The sequence below is a fragment of the Talpa occidentalis genome, unplaced genomic scaffold (assembly GCF_014898055.3).
Source record: "Talpa occidentalis isolate TD23 unplaced genomic scaffold, MPIMG_talOcc4v2.1 talOcc4.6, whole genome shotgun sequence".
Lineage (NCBI taxonomy): Eukaryota > Metazoa > Chordata > Mammalia > Eulipotyphla > Talpidae > Talpa > Talpa occidentalis.
Genome location: NW_023604972.1, coordinates 93,103,000 through 93,121,763, shown reverse-complemented (window position 1 = coordinate 93,121,763; position 18,764 = coordinate 93,103,000). Strand labels below are relative to the sequence as shown.

At 35.2% G+C, this 18,764-nt stretch overlaps 1 protein-coding gene across 1 annotated transcript in view; it reads right to left on the bottom strand.

Annotated features, from left to right (window-relative positions):
* Positions 1 to 18,764, bottom strand: part of SCAMP1 (secretory carrier membrane protein 1) — a 103,791-nt gene that overhangs the window by 8,270 nt on the left and 76,757 nt on the right. Inside the window, exons 7-8 of the mRNA XM_037530678.2 lie at positions 5,744 to 5,845; positions 2,067 to 2,184 (exon numbers count right to left, since the gene is read on the bottom strand). Coding sequence (XP_037386575.1) covers positions 2,067 to 2,184; positions 5,744 to 5,845 — 220 coding nt within the window. The remainder of the gene's footprint in view (positions 1 to 2,066; positions 2,185 to 5,743; positions 5,846 to 18,764) is intronic.

Sequence of the window (18,764 nt, the reverse complement as noted above, 5' to 3'; positions counted from 1 at the left end):
TCTTGCCTAGTCCCTCACTTCCAGACTCATTCTAATCAATGACTACCTGGTTTTTTTGTGTTTTTTTTTTTTTTTTTTTTTGCCTATGGTTACTTTGCACTAACACTTCCTAATTCAGTCTACCATCATTACTAACAAGCTTCTTACTTTGTCTCCCACCATTAATTATTCCAAGTATGATGTCTCTACCCTTAAAATCCCAAACCTATCCCCAAATAGTCTTTCTAAAGCTCAAGTCAAAGCAATTCAGTTACTCTCCTCTTTAACTTCTTTTAAGGCTCATCACTATGCTTTGGAGAAGATACAAACTTCTTAACAGATTTCCTAGTTTACAAGATCCTGCAGGATATAATAATATTTATGTGTTCAGCTTCATCTTCCCAAGCCTCCAAACCAATACCCCACATTTCTCCCTGCCCAACTTATGTACCAATTTTCCTCCACCCATTTTGAGCTACTTTTATTTCCCTGAATTTGCTCTATTATTTCCTGTAACTAAAATGAATGTGGCATCCCTACTTCTTGCTATTTACTTAACTTAGAAAAATCCTATTCATCAAGAATAGGATTCTCAGTGAGGAAATACTTTAACTCCATGCTTTAAATGCTCTCCAAAACTTGGCCTTATATAAATAGTCATTAAGTCATGGGATTGTGGTACCATTCATTTGTTTCTCTTCCACACCAAAATGTGAGGTCCCAGACCACACACACAGAGCAGTGCCTGGCACATAACACATGCTACTAAACAGTGTCTTACAAATGAGTGAAACTTGCAATATACAGTAAGACCTCCTACTATACTCAAAATTTGTTACATTTATAGTGTCATAAAGCATTCTCAGTGATACATCTGGAATGAAGATATTCTCCAAAGAATGATATTTTAACTATCAGGTTAATGTTGTCAATATGACTATGTTAGAGTTCCCACTTATTCAAACACTAATCTAGGTGTTAGCTGTGAGGTATTTTGAAAATGTGATTAGCATCTACAAACAGTTGACTGTAGGGAAATATCCTGAATGAATGATCTGGGTATGCCTGATCCAATGATCCAATCACTAAAAGGGTTGAAGAACAGAACTGACATTTCTCTGAAGAAGAAATCCCACCTCTGGACAAGGGCTTCAGCTTCTACTCAAGACTCTCCAACCACTCCTGATGGCCTACTGGATGGATTTCAGATTAAACTAGCCAGTTCCCACAACCAAATAAGTCAATGCCTTTCAATAAATCTCTTCATTCTGTTCTATTTCTCTGATTGAACACTGACTGTTACAGGCACCTACTTAACAAAGTATAGTCAGCCTGAACTTTATATGCTTAAACAATTCAGTTTGTTTAAATGTAAATACAAATAAAATGCATATATCAAACAATAGTTTTACTTCTCTACATCAACCTAATTGCCCCAAAACAGGTACAAATACATAATGGAATACTACTCATCAATCAAGAGATAAACTCATGACATTTGTGGCAACATGGAAGAAGCTGGAAGGGATTTGCTAAGCAAAATAAACAAGAAGGACAAAGACAAGTACACGACAGTGTCATTTATATGTGGAATATAGAGAAACCAAAGTGTCACACAAGACAAATTTTAAAACCAACCCTTGAAAGTTGACCACGATTTGAGACATTCAGTCTGCCACCCATGGTGGAGAACTATGGGTGCTTTCATGGTGGGAGTTACGGTGACCACAGCTAAGGAGAGAAATCCTATACTATCTATTAAAATATTAACAAGGATGTAAACCAAAGGTACTTCTTTAAATAATTGTTTAAAAAATCAGATTAATATGCTTTCATACTCAAAAAAGAAATCAGAATAGAAACCAGTTAGCAGAATTTCAGAAAAAAAAATACACCTTTTATAGTAAGTTAAAATGCAATGCAATTTTCTAAAATTTACCTATGCATAACTTTCAATTATAACCTTCAGGCATCAAACTTGCACAAGAACAAAAAAATATCTTGAGATTACAATGAATTAAGAGCAACATGAGAAAATGAAAATTAAACATCAAATTCACTATAGTTACAGACAAAATTTTACTTACCTTTTTAAACATAACTAGTGAGATGACTGCTGATGCTGTGAAAAGTGCTGCTATGATTATCATCATGATTCCAACAGGAATACTTCGGTTGAGGCCAGTAAGGGATGAAATCCAACCGCTATGAAGGAATGAAAGTATAATTAGGTAAGTAAAGTTAACACATACTTTTGCAAAAATGAAACAATACATATTCAGCAATATGAGTCAAGCAATGTTCAAATTCTTTATTTTTTTATTTTTTTGAAGATTTATTTATGCATACATGAACTGGGGTGTAGGCCAGAGTTACGGGGGGTGAGAGGATTCACCAGAGACAGAGTGGGTAGCAGAACAGGCAGATCTACTGAAATACACTGCTGACAGGAGCAGTGGGTGACACAGGAGAGGTCTGCTGTGCCATGTGGGTTGGTTCCCTGGCTGGGAATCGAACTCATGCTCTGGTCGCTGGCAAAAGCTTAATAGTGATATGTCTTTAACTCCTACACCATCAGGGAGGCCAAAGGTTCATATTCTTTTTATGTATTAATTCATTTAATTTTCAAAAAAATCCCATGAAATAAGATGCTCTTTATAAACCCAATTTTGGACAGATTCAGTAAATTAGCTAAGGTCACTCAGCTCATAAATGACATAAATTCAAACTCAGTCATGATCCAGCAATTACATCCCTAGAATATAACTAAAGGACACAAAAACACTAATTTGAAAGGAAACCTGCACACCTAAGTTTGTTGTAGCACTATTTACAATAGCCAAAATATGTAAGTAACCCAAATGCGCCCAAATAGACAAAGAGATCAAAAAGATGTGGTATGTTTACATAAGGGAACACTAGTGATCAAAAAGGACAAACTCATGCCATTTGCTGCAACTTGGATGGAGATGGAAGGGGATTATGCTAGCCAAAATATTATTCAGCAATCAAAAAAGATAAACTAATACAATTTGCAGCAACATGGATGGAGCTGGAAGGGATCTTGCTCATTGAAATAAGCCAGAAAGAAAAAGAAAAATATCAGATGGTCTCACTCATAGCAGGAAGTTAGAAAACCTGAATAAGGGACCAGGAAAAAGACTAATTATAATAAAGTTAAAATCAAAATCAACAAGCAACTATAAACCAGAGACATACTGTGCAGGGGGTTGGGGAGGGGAGTTGGAGGGATTATGGTCAAAATAAGGGGGGTGGGAACTCTCTGGGGACAATAACCAAGATGAAAATGCATACACTGTGCAAAAATGAAAAATGATGTAAAAATATATATATAAATTTTAAAAAAGCCAGAAAGTAAAAATATCTGATGGTCTAACTTGTATGTGGAATACAGAGAAATCAAACAAAAGGTCAAGAAAAAGTAAAAACCAGCAAGCTGACCATAGGTCTGAGGCATACAGCAAAGGAAGGGAACAAAAGGGGATTAAAACAGGGGAAGGAAGAACATAATACGGTGATGGTTCACAGTTGATATGGTGGCAAGAGAATTATGGGGACTACATCACTATAAGAAAATTATAATAAAAAGAGAAAAAAAACAAAACAAAAAAACAAGCCCAAAAACAAATTCCACCGACTTAAGTGTGGACCACCAGATTAAAACATTAACAAAACAATTCAACTAGACAATGTGGAAAAGACATAAAAAGACATTTCACCAAGAGGATACAAAGATGGCAAATAAGTATATGAAAAGATATCTAACATGAGTCACTAGGGAAATGCAAAACCATTATGAGGTATCACTACACATCTGTCAGAATGGCTAAAATAAAAAATAATAAAACCAAATGCTGATGAGAATTTCTAGTTTCGCAAGGTATTATTCTGGGGGAAAGTGGGGAAAGGGTAGCTGGTATCTCTCTGTATCATTTCTTGTAACCGCAGGTGAGTCCACAATTATCTCAAAATAAAGTTTATATTTTTTCATCTGTGACTTATATCAGGTCTATCTTAAAACAAGCCATCCTGTATACACTAACACTTTTTTGTGTATTCTTTAGACACTACATGCTGTTGTGTTCAATTTTCAGTTTTTATAAATTTGCACAAAAAAGCAAAAGAAATTACTTCACTTTCATAATTAAAAAGCACACTGTTAATATAAGCAGTGTATTTCTTATTTTATTTATTTATTTATTTTTGGCATGTTTTATTTATTTATTTGTTTGTTTGTTTATACAAGCACTGGGTACAGTCAGAAGCGCGGGAGGGTGAGAGAATTCACCAGAGCCAGAGCGGGGAGCAGAGCAGGCAGAAGGACCAAAGTACACTGCTGAGGGGAGCAGCGGGTGGCGGGAGAGGGCTGCGCGCCATGTGGGACCCTCCTCCGGTGGCCGGGGAGCAGCTGGGGATCGAACCGGCACCGCAGAGGCCCGTGGGCAGCTTCGCAACCCAGCGCTCAACCGCTGCGCCACCGGGAAGGCCCAGCAGTGTATTTTTTAAACATTTCTTTTCCTTCAAATGTGACAGTAAACATTATTCACAGTAACAATAAAGTGTTTTTCATTGAAAAGACTTAAAATATCAGTGTAAATCGTCTCCAAGGTAGACATGCTCACTAGAAGATCCATAAAGCTATTGATAGTTGTCTGACAGCCAGATTACTCCACTTCAGTTGTAGCATACCAATTTTTTTAAAGATTTATTTATTTATTTATACAAGCACTGGGTATAGTCAGAAGCGCGGGAGGGTGAGAGAATTCACCAGAGCCAGAACAGGGAACAAAACAGGCAAGACTGACGAAGTACACTGCTGAGGGGAGCAGTGGGCGCGGCAGGAGAGGTCTGCGCACCATGTGGTGCACCATGTGGGACTGCGCACCATGTGGGACTCTCGCTGGCGGCTGACCGGTGCTGCAGAGGCTGCGGGCAGCTTTGCAGCCCAGCAGCCAACCGCTGCACCATCAGCGGAGACACCCAATTTTTTTAAAAAAAATTTATTTATGCATACAAGAAATGGGTTGTAAGCCAGAGGTCTGGGGGGTGATGAGGATACACCAGAGAGAGTGGGGAGCAGAACAGGCAGAGCCACTGAAATACACTGCTGAGGGGAGCAGAGGGTGAGAAGAGAGGTCTGCTGCTCCATGTGGGTTAATCCCTGGCAGCTCAGGAACTGAACCAGTTCTGCGGTGGTTGGCGATATCTTGATAGTGCTGTCTTTAACCCCTATACACATTTTATTTAAACTAGCAATGTATTTTTTTTTTAATGGGAATGTGATTTTCAAATAAAATATGTCCAAATATTACCCTGAGGACACATTTTAACTGCATATTCTATTAATTTCACTTTTGTTTACTTTTGCCAAGCTGGCTTTTCTGTTAACTTTTTTTTTTTAAGATTTATTTATGCATGCAAGAACTGGGGTACAGGTCAGCGATGTGGGGGGTGAGAGGATTCACCAAAGACAGAGCAGGGAACAGAACAGGCGGACTGACTGAAATACACTGCTGAGGGGAGCAGTGGGCAAGTCAAGAGAGATCTGCTGCACCATATGGGTCACATCCCTGGCCACGGATGGAACTGGTGCTGCAGTGGCTGCTGATAGCTTCATAGTGCTGTCTTAACCCCTTGCGCCACCAGGAAGGCCTGCTATGTTAACTATTTTTAAGCCAAAATTATATAAATATACTATGTAAGATTAAAGCTGGAATAATTAAAGCTGGAGTAAATGACTTACCAGTTGCCCCAGTTATGAAATCCTGCAGCCTGGAGTACATGTACAGCAAACTGACAAATATAGACGAAAAAGAATACAAAGAATCTGAATGAACTGTCACTCCTAAAGGGGGAAAAAAAGAAAACAAGAAGAAAAAATAGGAGAATGTCATTTTTCATAATACCTTTACATTCACATGAAGGCTGATACACAAACATTAAAAACTAAAAGATTTCTAAATAAAAATTTTAAGTACCAGAGGGAATCATCAAAGTATTAAAATATATATTTTAAGTAATAATATATGTGAACCCTTTTTCCAAATATCAATTCATCTTGGTAAAGAAAAAAATTTTCCTTTTTTAAAAAATGAAACAGCTTCACTGAATTTAATGCACAAAAAGACAAAAATATTTAAACTACTCAATTCAGTTTTTGGTTTGCTCTGCGTGTGATACACATGAACCTTTTCCAATTAAGATAGTGAACATATACCAAAAGTTTCCTAGTGCATCTGGATCTCTCCTTTCCCACCTTGCCACTGAATTTTGTCACAACAGTTTTCATATTTTAGAATTTTATATAAATGGGATTATACAGTATATACTCTTGTCTGCCTTCCTTCACTTAGCATTCATCAAACGTTCATTCCTTTTCACTGCTAACAAATAATCCATTGCATAGCTAAATTACAGTTTATTATTTGTTGACATTGTCATTCTAGCTTTTTACTATCACAAATAAAGCTGCTATAAATATTCATGTGTAAGTCTTCATATAAACACATTTCCATTCCTCTTGGCTAACTACCCAGAAGTGGAACGGCTAGACACATCATTGGTATATATTTACCTTTTCAAGAAACTGCAAAACTGTTTTCCAAAGAAACTAATATTTTATATCTCTAGTAGCAGTATATAGGTATGAGTTCCTCCACATCTAACAACTGGTAAGGTCTATATTTTAAATTTCAGTCATTTTAACAGATGTACAGTGGCATCTCATTTTGTTTTAATCTGCATTTTCCTACTAATGGTGCTGAGCATATTTTTATGTGCTTTTTGTTATCTACTTTCCTTACTAAAGTGTTAAATCATTTTAAGGTTTTTTCCACCCAGTTTCTGAATTTTGAGTTTTTATATATTCTGGCTACAAAAGTACCTTATTAGATACATTCTCTTAAGAGTGTCTTTGAAAGGGTTTTGCGTTTTTTATGAACTCCAATTTATCTCCTTGTTCTTTTATGGATCTTGATTTTGTTGTATCTAAGAAACCTTTGTGAAAGTCAGGGCTTAAGGTTTTTCCTTTGCCTATAAAATATTCAATTACTCCAGTACCATGTATTAAAAAGACTGCCTTTTCTATAACGCATTACCTTTGCATGTTTTTTCAAAAATCAGTATGTATATGTGGGTTTTATTTCTGGACACTATTTTGTCCCATTGTTCCATTAGTCTACCTTTATGCTGATGTCACACTATTGTAAATTTTCTATTAAGTCTTCAAATTAGGTAATTATATTAGTCTTCCAACTTTGTTGTCATTTCTCAAAATTGTTTTGGCTAGTCTATGCTTTTACATTTCCATATACTATTAAGAAACACCTTGTTAATTTCCATAAAAGTGTCCTGGGATTTCGATTCAGACTGCATTGCATCTATAGATCCATTTTGAGCTTCTTCATAATACTAAATCTCCCAATCCTTTAACAAGGTATCTTTCTGTTTATATTTTCTGCATAGATGACAACATAGTTTGTGACTAAGAGTTTTCTTCTTCCTTTCTAATTCCAATACTTTTCTTTTTCTTGCCTGTTAGTACTGGACAAAACTTCTCCAATAGAAGCAGGAAGAATGAATATCCTTATCTGGTACTTGATCCTAGGCAGAAAGCTTTCATTCTTTGACCATAAAGTATTTAGTAGTTAGCTACAGTTTTTCAAAGATGTCCTTCATCAAGTTGAGAGATCGCTTTTATTAGTTTATTATGTTTTTATCATGAAAGTGAGTGTTGGATTTGTCAAATGCTTTCACTAATTAAAATGATATGCTAATTTTCTATTTCAGTCTGTAATATAGTGAATTGAACTAATTAATGTTCTAATGTTAAAACAATTTTGAATTCCTTGAATAAACACTACTCACTTGATCATCATAGTATCCTTTTAACATCATCTATTAGATTTAACAAGATTTTTAACTATGCTAAGTTTACTCCATTTTTCTATTTAGCAGTGTCTACTGCAACCACAAAACATATTTTTCAAGGCCCTTAACATTTCAAATTACTCAATCTTAGCATAAAACAAGAGGAAAATAAAAGCCAGAGGAATCAATCTCCTCCTCTTACTATTCCCTACATTGACTTTCCACATTTATATATACCACAAACCTTCCTTTACTGCTTATCTGTAAGGAGGTATTATCACTCCTTTCAAAACTAACATATCTTCAGCCATCATCCCAGTACCCCTATGAGCTCTCTATTTGTTACTTATTCTATCCCCTACTTTGTCCACAAGTCTTTGTCTAGGTTCTTCCCTTTTGTCTTTTGTGTATAAATACTAACCTTTCTCATTTTCAAATAACCCTCCTTTAACCCTGACTCCCCCACTAAACTTCCACTGCCTTTATCTTCCTCTTTTCCATCAATAAAAAAAATCTTTTCCATCAATAAGGAGTATTCTATCAGTAACTTCCTCTACCTGTCTTTTATCATTCACTTCTCAATACACTGTAACTTGGTTTCTCCTCACGTACTGTTTCATAAGCAGTATGTGGCATAAAGTATTCATGGGCAATCTATGAATTTCCAAGTTTCTCAAGTGTCTCTCTACTTCTTTCTGGGATTTAGCATTGAAGATACTCCTTAAACATTCTTTGTCCCTGGTTTCTATGCTATTATCTACTTCCACTACTACTTTGATCTAAGACAAATTTCAGTCTCTTATTTCAAACTCCACCTCCTCTATGTCATATTTCAAAATTGTTTTTCCAGAAAAGCTCCCTCGGGATTCTTGTATCTTGTTTGCAAACTACTGACCATAGAATGAAGTCCAAATAATTTAACACAGCATATACATCTCTTCATCATACATACATAAAATCTCCATTCCAGCTACTCAAACTGAAGAACATGTCTTGCTATCTCAACGCCTTTATTTATAGTCTACCTAGAATGCCCCAATGGTTCCCTTTTTTTTGGCCTAGCAATCAAGTTCTCAACTTTCAAGAAAAGTTGCTAAGTCTAATATGGTTTTGTGAACATTTATTTTATTTTTTAGGTTCATCTATAAGTTATCATTATTTTGTTGCTCAAGTTGTTTCAACTTTGACCTCACAGAGTCTACTTGTATAGTACTCCAAGCTCATTTGGTATTGCCCTGCCCCAACTCTAGAATTGGCCATTTCTCCAAAGTGCAAAAAAAAAAAAAACCATATTTTAATGGTTTGTAAATGTTTTCTAAATCAGTCAGATTTAAACCAAATGGTTTTCATTTTTTAGTAATTCCATTACTAATAAATTACACCAAAGTTGGTGTTACTTGGTGATCATAAAAATTGAGAAATTTACCAACAAAAACCAAACAAGCAGCAAGGAAGGCCACAATACAAAATGTTACTTTTTTAATACAAAATAGAAGCCTTACATGTGCTTCATCTCTTCAGGCTCACTTGGTGAAAACAAGCATCACTTTTAATTATCATTATGTTTTTTTGCTGTTTTGAAGCAGGTCCTAAAATATCTTCCTAAGACCTCTTCCTATGTTGCTATAGGTTTGGTAAAGAAAGAAGACTAATAGCCTTTTTCTTGTAAAACTTTTAATTTTTTGTGTACCAAGAAAACAGCATTATAAAAATGTTTAAAATTATATGTGAAATATATACCCTGAAAAAAAACTTCATTCATAGAATAATGCCTGATGGCCTCATAAAAGTTATTTTTGTTCCTTAATGGGGAACTTTTTATTTAGTTCCAAATTCACAAATTTATACTAGAAGCTCAAACTGCCTAGAAACAATCTCTAGCTAAGAAACCTATTATAATGCATGGAATATGTTTTAAAAATCAACTAGTCCTACTAAGAAGAAAATATTCACAAAATATTGCTATCAAATACAAATGGAAGAATGTTAAAATTGGTTCACTTTGTTTTATATGTTTAGTTAGTACATATATAGTTAGTATACTTCTGAATTTGATCAAAAGAAGCCTCAAAGTCCCATTTTGTCTTTTACTCTCTAAAGCAGGGCTAAATATATTTAAATAGACTATTTTTTACCTTGTTTGATTAACCAATTTTTCTGCTACTGGACAAAGAGACAGTAAAGTTTATTTTATTGAACACTTACCAAGGTAATATAAAGTATTATTTTAAAACACTTCAAAGTTCTGAGATATACACTCCACATACTAGCAATTACTTAAATATCTGGATTCTTACCTCCAAGAGCATACACAAATCTCCCTGTAACCTGTCCAAATTATTACAAACACAAAATCAGCAAAATTCAATTTCTATAAATATTAACGTGTTTTTAACTAAATAGTCACAGAAAATAAGGTTCTTTATATCAAAAATATTAAAAAGTAAATTTCACTCCCTATGAAAACAATTTTACCAAATGGGACTGTAATTCCTTGCCAAAAACCTAAAATTTCTTAAGAATTTATATGCAAAAATTGAGCTAGTCACAATGCTAAAAAGGATATTAAGTATAATTTCCCAATTACCAAATAGTACAAATTAACAAACTGGAACAATACAATTATTCAATGAATTAAGTTCATTTGAGATGCCTGAGGGAAAAGCCAGGAAATTGCTGAGGAGCTCTGAAAAAAAAAAAAAAAAAAAAAAAAAAAAAAAAAAACAGAAGTCTCCTTAGTGGAGTACTATACCCAAGAATCAGAAAAGGTTTAGGGAAAAAAAGGTCATAGGGTATATAGGACTTCTACTGGCATCTAGAACCAAAGGTGGTGGGTTTGCTGTATATAAAGAGATTAAGAAGCAGACTATTTAAATAACCTAGCTTATACATACTCATCTTAAGCCAAAGAAGAATGAATAGAAATATAGGAAAAACTACCACTGATTTAAGCTAGATGGTTTTAATTTACAATTTATCTCAGCTTAAAATGAAGTACTTATGGTATTGTGATTATTCATTATCAATCCATTTAAGTAATCTATTTTCTCATCAGAATAAAATTAAAAAATAGTGAAAGCTTCCTACTACTCACCATCCTCACTCATTCTTCCAGGATTGAAAGATTGAAATCGAAAATCTAAATCTAAAATAAATTAGTTATTTCTAGTTTAATGTCTTCAAATAATATACTGCCAAGGTCACAACACACCTAAATTTGTAAAAAGTGCTCCCCTAAATTATCATAATAAAACTCAGAAAACAGTTACATGTTATTTTATAAAGCTAATTTCACATTAAATACCAATATTGGAGATAAAAATCACTACAGTTTGGGAAAGCAGGAAAGACATTATTTCATGATTTCAAAAGAAGTAACAAATTTTACAGTTAAACATGGTAAAGAGGCACACAAATTAACTAAAATACTAAACCGTTTACCCTTGATAAATCGGTATACTGGTTAAGAGCATCAAGTTTTAGAAACAGACTTGGATTTGATTTTAGATTCTCTCGCATGAAGCTGTATAATTTCCAACGAAATATAAATCTGAGAGTTGTATCTAAAAAATTAGAACAATGGAATGTACTTATATGAACTAATAAATGTACAAGCACACAATAAGTAATCACTAAATTATACTTGTTGGTACCTCTGTTAACTAGTATAATACTAGACAGAAACTGTTTTGCTCACAGAATTAATATTCTGCTTCAGAAGTAGCATTTGGCTTCTGACAAGATCTAAAATTTTCTGGGACATGGTTGGTAATTTTATTACCACTACAAGAACGAAGTAATACATGAAATTTTTTTTTTTAAGATTTATTTTTATTTATTTATACAAGCACTGGGTACAGTCAGAAGCGTGGGAGGGTTAGAGAATTCACCAGAGCCAGAGCAGGGAGCAGAGCAGGCAGAAGGACCAAAGTACACTGCTGAGGGGAGCAGCGGGCGGCAGGAGAGGTCTGCGCGCCATGTGGGACCCTCCTCCGGTGGCCGGGGAACAGCCGGGGATCAAACCGGTGCTGCAGAGGCTGCGGGCAGCTTCACAACCCAGCACTCAACTGCTGCACCACCGGGGAGGCCCAATACATGAAATTTTGATGATGTGAAGACATTAGAATAAAAAAGGAACCTAACAAGGTAAGTTGTTTTCCTTGGCTTAGTTATTTTGGAATGTAAGATTATTTAAACCAGTCCCAAATTTTCTCTAATAATTTTGTACTGATACTGATCTAGCTTCATTTCTTTTTTTGCATGTGGCTAACCATGTTTCTTAGTATCATTTGTTGAAGAGGTTTTTCCTTTTACCATTGTGTGGTCTTGGTTCCTTGGCCATAAATTAACAGTCCACAGATATGTGTGTTTGAATTTTCAATTCTATTCCACGGTTCTGAATGTCTGTTTTTGTTACAATACCATACTTTTTTAGTTACTGTCATTTTGCAGTATAGTTTGAAGTCAGAGCACATGATACCTCCCCATTTTTTCTTCTTTTTTGTTCTTAGGATTACTTTGACTATTCAGTGTCTAATGTGGTTCCATATAAATTTTAAAATTGTTTGTTCTACTTCCTTAAATAATGTTATTGTTTTTTTGATGAGTATTGCACTGAATTGACCTAACAATTTTAAATTTTAGATAATGGAGTCTATATAAAAATATTAAGAACTACTTACTAGTCTAAATGAAAAAAAAAAACCACAGAGCTGGAATGGAAGAGACCTTGAAATTTGTCCTTTCCCTATATATTTTACTAAAGCATATGAAATTTTTGGACAGTTTTAAAACTAGACCACCACCTTGATTCAAGCTCTGGATCCTCTATAATTAACTAACTAATCTGTTGAACAATATGTGCCAGGGGCCATGACAAACACAGGCATTATCCATTTTGTCTTTGCAATAACTCCACAAGGTAGGCACTAAAAATGATGTGAATTTGCTGATTAATATACATATTTAGAACAGGTAAGTGATCCAAATACATAGCTGGTAACAGAAATAGTCTGTGTAGCTGTAAAGCTAGTGTTCTGAACCGTGATCAAACTAACTCTAGGATAGAAATCAATACTATTTTGTTCAAGAAAGCTAATTATCAATCAATAGGATACCACTATCTAACCTAAATTAACCACAATGCTCAAAGCAGTATTTCTTATAGGTTATAAATTTTCTTTTCATTTGTAATAAATTCTGTACAATACTCCCTTTTAAAAAAAGAGTCAGGGAGGATATAATAAAGTAACTGCATTACTCCAGCCAGTAAGAGAATAAGGACTGCAATTTACTAAAACTTTTACTTGATTAGTCAAAGATTTTCTTGAGAGAAAAGTAAAATCTTATAATTGAATTGTCATTCAATTTAGAAAACATAAATAGCTGAAGTCAGTCAGTAGTTAGGCACTGAACAAAAACTAAACAAAGGAAAATAAAAGTCAACACTGTTTATTTAGATCCTAGCTTGCAATTAAACTGTCTTTTGCATAATACACAAGCTAAACTCTCATGAGCAGAAAACTAAAGAAATAATGCTTTCTGCAAACATGCCTCTAACACACTTCTCTCAACACATAATACTGAGCAATACTACAGCTTGATTTCTGACGCATCTAAAATACATTTCATCAGAAAGCTATTTAGCATACCTTCTGTCAAAAGTTCAGTATTAATACTCTTACTTTGTAGTAGTATTCTTACACTAAAAGTGCCCCAAATATTTAAATATATACTTTGAAATACCTTATTCCCCTCAAATTCTTACCTTATGTGTTTATATATTCTTGAATTCAAAACTATCTTAACTTTATATTGCAAGTAAAGTTAATAGATTTGTACCACCATTTACTATTGCAGTAAAATGCCATGAGATAAAACATATATGCCCTGGAATACTGACCAAAACAAGTAACTTTTATTAAATAAACTGAAAATTTTTACTTTATCACCAATATCAAATTACCTTTAATTTCTCACTAAAAGGGTTATGAACCTCTATTTATATTGATTGAAATAAACTTCCTGTCTATCTCAGAACGTGACTTAAAGATAAAAAATACATGCCCACGCCGGGCACCTTCTAGCCTGCAGTTCCAGCCCAGAGGAGAGCAGCACCCACCGCTGGGGCAGACCAGGCGTGCAGGGGAGCACGTCCCCTGCACCGGCATTTTGCAACAGGGACCTTTCTTGCTGGAGACTGTGTGAACCCAGCAGAAGGCTCACCGAGAAGACAGAGGTAAGCTGGGAGGCTTGCCCATGCCAGGCGCCTTCTAGCCTGCAGTTCCAGCCCAGAGGGGAGCAGCACCCACCACTGGGGCAGACCGGGCGTGCAGGGGAACACGTTCCATAATCGCCATTTTGCAGCAGGGACCTTTCTTTGCTGGAGACTTGTGAACCCAGCAGAAGTTCCCCAGAGGAGCCAGTGGTGAGCTGGGAAGGTCGCCCAAGATGCCGGCCAGTACCAGCAACACAGTGTCACAAGGAATACGGCAAATTAGAAAACAGGCAGTAGGGAGTAGAAAAACCACATGCAACCCAGCAACTCCTCAGCAAAAAAGCACACCGCAAAAAGAAAACCATCTACCAGATTGCAACGACAGTAACTTGGAAGAACTTCTGAGCCTTCCAGATAGAGAATTTAAAATTGCTGTGATTAAAAAACTGACAGAAGTTATAAAGGAAAACAATGATAAGGGAAATATTAATGACCAGAAGAATGAATTGAGTCCCTAAAGAGGGAAGTAAAAGAAATGCAGGAGATCAAAGAATTAATGGAGACGCTAAAGAACTCTGGGAAAAGCAATGAAAGCAGAATAGATGAAATGGAAGAACGAATAAGTACTCTTGAAGACACAGAAATAAAAAGAACTAAAACAGAAAAGGAAGGAGAAGTACGAAGGAAAAAGACCGAAGAAAGACTTCGGGAACTATCTGACTCCATGAGGAAAGGAAATATAAGAGTTATAGGAATCCCAGAAGGAGAGGAGAGAGATGTAGGAACAGAGAAAATATTCATGGATATAATTGAAGAGAACTTCCCAAACACGAAGAAGGATCTGAAAATTGATATACAAGAAGCAAGAAGAACACCAAACTTCCATGACGAAAGGAAAATACAGCAAGACACATAATAGTAAAGCTCCCAAGAATCCAGGACAAGGAAAAAATAATGAAACTAACAAGAGGGAAGAAACAGATAACATTCAAAGGGAAACCAATCAGACTGACATCAGACTTCTCTGAAGAAACACTACGGGCAAGGAGAGAGTGGAGGGACATAGTCAACAGACTCCAAGAAACAGATGCCAACCAAGAATACTCTATCCCGCAAAGCTCTCCTTCCTCTTTGAAGAAAGAATAAGGACCTTCCCAGACAAACAGAAACTCTGGAATTTTATTACGACTAAACCCCCACTCCAAAAAATACTACAAGGAGTCCTAAAGCCAGAACCTCAGAGGGACGAATAACAACAAAAGAAGGCCAAAGAAAGTTATTAAAAGAATAAATAAATAAAATCAAAGGAAAGACAAACACAATGGCAAATACAGGTGCTAACATATCAATACTAACTCTAAATGTAAATGGACTAAACTCTCCAATAAAAAGACACAGAGTTGCAGGCTGGATTAAGAAACAAAACCCAACCTTTTGCTGTCTCCAGGAAACACATTTAGCTGCAAAAGATAAAAATAGACTCAAAGTTAAAGGATGGAAAACAATTCTACAAGCAAATGGACCAAAAAAGAAGGCAGGAACAGCTATACTCATATCAGATAAAACAGATTTCAAACTTAAAAAGATAAAAAGAGACCCCAGTGGTCATTACATTATGATCAAGGGGACAATACTTCAAGAAGAAATAACACTCATTAACATATACTCACCAAACGAAGGAGCACCCAAATATATCAGACAACTATTGGCATCTCTGAAAACAGACATCAGAGAAAACACATACGTAGTGGGAGACTTCAACACACCACTATCAACAATGGATAGATCAAAAGACAAAAAATAAGTAAAGACACTAAAGCTCTAAATAAGGATCTAGAGTGCTTGGGCTTAACAGACATATATAGAACACTAAACCCCAAAAATCTGAGTATACATTTTTCTCAAGCGCACACGGATCATTCTCTAGGATCGATCATATACTGGGGCACAAGACAAACATCAACAGATACACCAAGACTGAAATCATACCAACCATCTTTTCTGACCATGAAGGCATCAAACTAGAAATAAACCATAAAAAGAAGGCAAGGTACTCTCCTACCTCGTGGAGATTGAAACCCACACTACTGGAAGTCCACTGGACTAACGAGGAGATAAAAGAAGAAATTAAAAAATTCTTTGAATTGAATGACAAGGAGGACACCAATTTCCTAAATGTATGGGATGCAGCAAAAGCAGCAAAAAAAATATAGCAATAGATGCTCACATCAAGAAACAAGAAAGAACTCAAAGAAACAACCTAATCTCAAAGCTCAAAGATCTAGAAAAAGAACAACAAAAAAACCCAAACCAGTAGAAGAAAAGAATAATAAAAACCAAAGCAGAAATAAATGAAATCGAAACTAAAAAAACAATCCAAAAGATCAATGAAACCAAGAGCAGGTTCTTCGAAAAAATAAATAATATAGATAAACCCCTAGCCAGGCTCACAAGGGCAAAAAGGGAGAAGCACAAATAAATAGGATAATAAATGAAAGACGAGAAATCACAACGGACACAGCAGAAATCAAAAGAATAATTAATAACTACTATGAACAGTTATATGGAAACAAGTTCAACAATCTAGAGGAGATGGACAAATTCCTACAACTCTACAATCACCCAAAGCTAGATAAAGAAGAAATAGAACACCTAAACAGACCAATTACAATTAGCGAAATTGAAATGGTAATCAAAAACCTCCCCAAAAACAAAAGCCCAGGACCTGATGGATTTACAAATGAATTCTACCAAACATTCAGAGACGAATTGGTGCCTATCCTTCACAAACTCTTCCAAAAAATTGAGAAGGAAGGTATAATACCTAACACGTTCTATGAAGCCAACATTACACTAATACCAAAACCGAACAAGGACAACACAAAAAAAGAAAACTATAGGCCAATCTCCCTAATGAATACTGATGCAAAAATCCTCAATAAAATTTTAGCTATCAGAATCCAACAGTGTATCCATAAGGTAATTCACAACGACCAAGTAGGATTCATTCCAGGGACACAAGGATGGTTTAACATCTGAAAATCAATCAACGTTATCCAACACATCAACAAAAAGAAATATAAAAACCATATGATAATATCAATAGATGCTGAGAAAGCTTTCGACAAAGTGCAACACCCATTCGTGATAAAAGCCCTTGAAATTCTGGGGATACAAGGAACATACCTCAACATCATAAAGGCCATCTATGACAAGCCAACAGCCAGTATCATTCTCAATGGTGAAAAGCTGAAAGCAATTCCATTAAGATCTGGAACAAGACAATGAGGTCCACTTTCACCACTGCTTTTCAATATAATACTGGAAGTCCTAGCCAGAGCAATAAGACAAGAGAAAGACATCCAAGGAATCCAAATAGGAAAAGAAGAAGTCAAACTATCACTCTTGCAGATGATATGATAATATACATAGAGAACCCAAAACTCCACAGAAAACTAATTCAACTCATCAATCAGTTCAGTAAAGTGGCAGGATACAAAATCAACACGCAAAAGTCAGTAGCCTTCCTATATACAAACAATAAATCTGAAGAAGAAGAAATCAAAAAAACCATCCCTTTTATTATTGAAACAAAAAAAATCAAATATTTGGGAATAAATCTAACAAAAGAGGTAAAGGACCTATACAAAGAAAATTATAAAACACTGTTAAAAGAAATAGAAGAAGACACAAAGAGATGGAAAAACATCCCCTGCTCATGGATTGGGAGAATAAACATTATTAAAATGGCCATCCTACCAAAAGCAATATACAGATTCAATGCTATTCCAATCAAAATTTCAATGTCATTCTTCAAAGAAATAGAACAATTATTGATGAAATTCATATGGAATCACAAAAAACCCCGAATAGCCAAAGCTCTCCTGAAAAAAAAAAAGAAGGGAGGCATCACACTCCCAGACTTCAAACTCTACTACAAAGCCATAATCATCAAAACTGCATGGTATTGGAACAGGAACAGACATACAGACCAATGGAATCGAATAGAAAATCCAGAAATAAACCCACAGATTTATGGTCAACTAATCTTTGACAAAGGAGCAAAGATTATGCATTGGAGCAAGAAAGTTTGTTCAATAAATGGTGCTGGGAAAACTGGGTCGCTACATGCAAAAGAATGAAGCTTGACCACTACCTAACGTCATGCACAAAATCCAACTCAAAATGGATTAAAGAACTAGACATAAGACCTGAAACCATAAAATACATAGAAGGAAATATAGCGAACACTACGTGATTTGCATATCAAAGACATCTTTACAGACACATCACCCAAAGCAGTGATAGTGAAGGCAAAGATAAACAGCTGGGACTACATCAAATTAAAGAGCTTCTGCACAGCAAAAGAGACAATAACAAAACAAAGAGAAACCCCACCAATTGGGAGAAAATTTTTGCACACAACACTAATGATAAAGGACTGATCACAAAAATCTGCAAAGAGCTGATGAGACTCAACAACAACAAAGAAAATAATCCAGTCAAAAAATGGACAGAGGAGCTAAAAAGAAACTTCTCTGAAGAGGAAATGCAAATGGCCAACAGGCATATGAAAAAATGTTCAACATCACTTACAATCAGGGAAATGCAAATCAAAACTACATGAGATACCATCTTACACCAGTGAGAATGGCACATATTAAAAACACTAGCAACA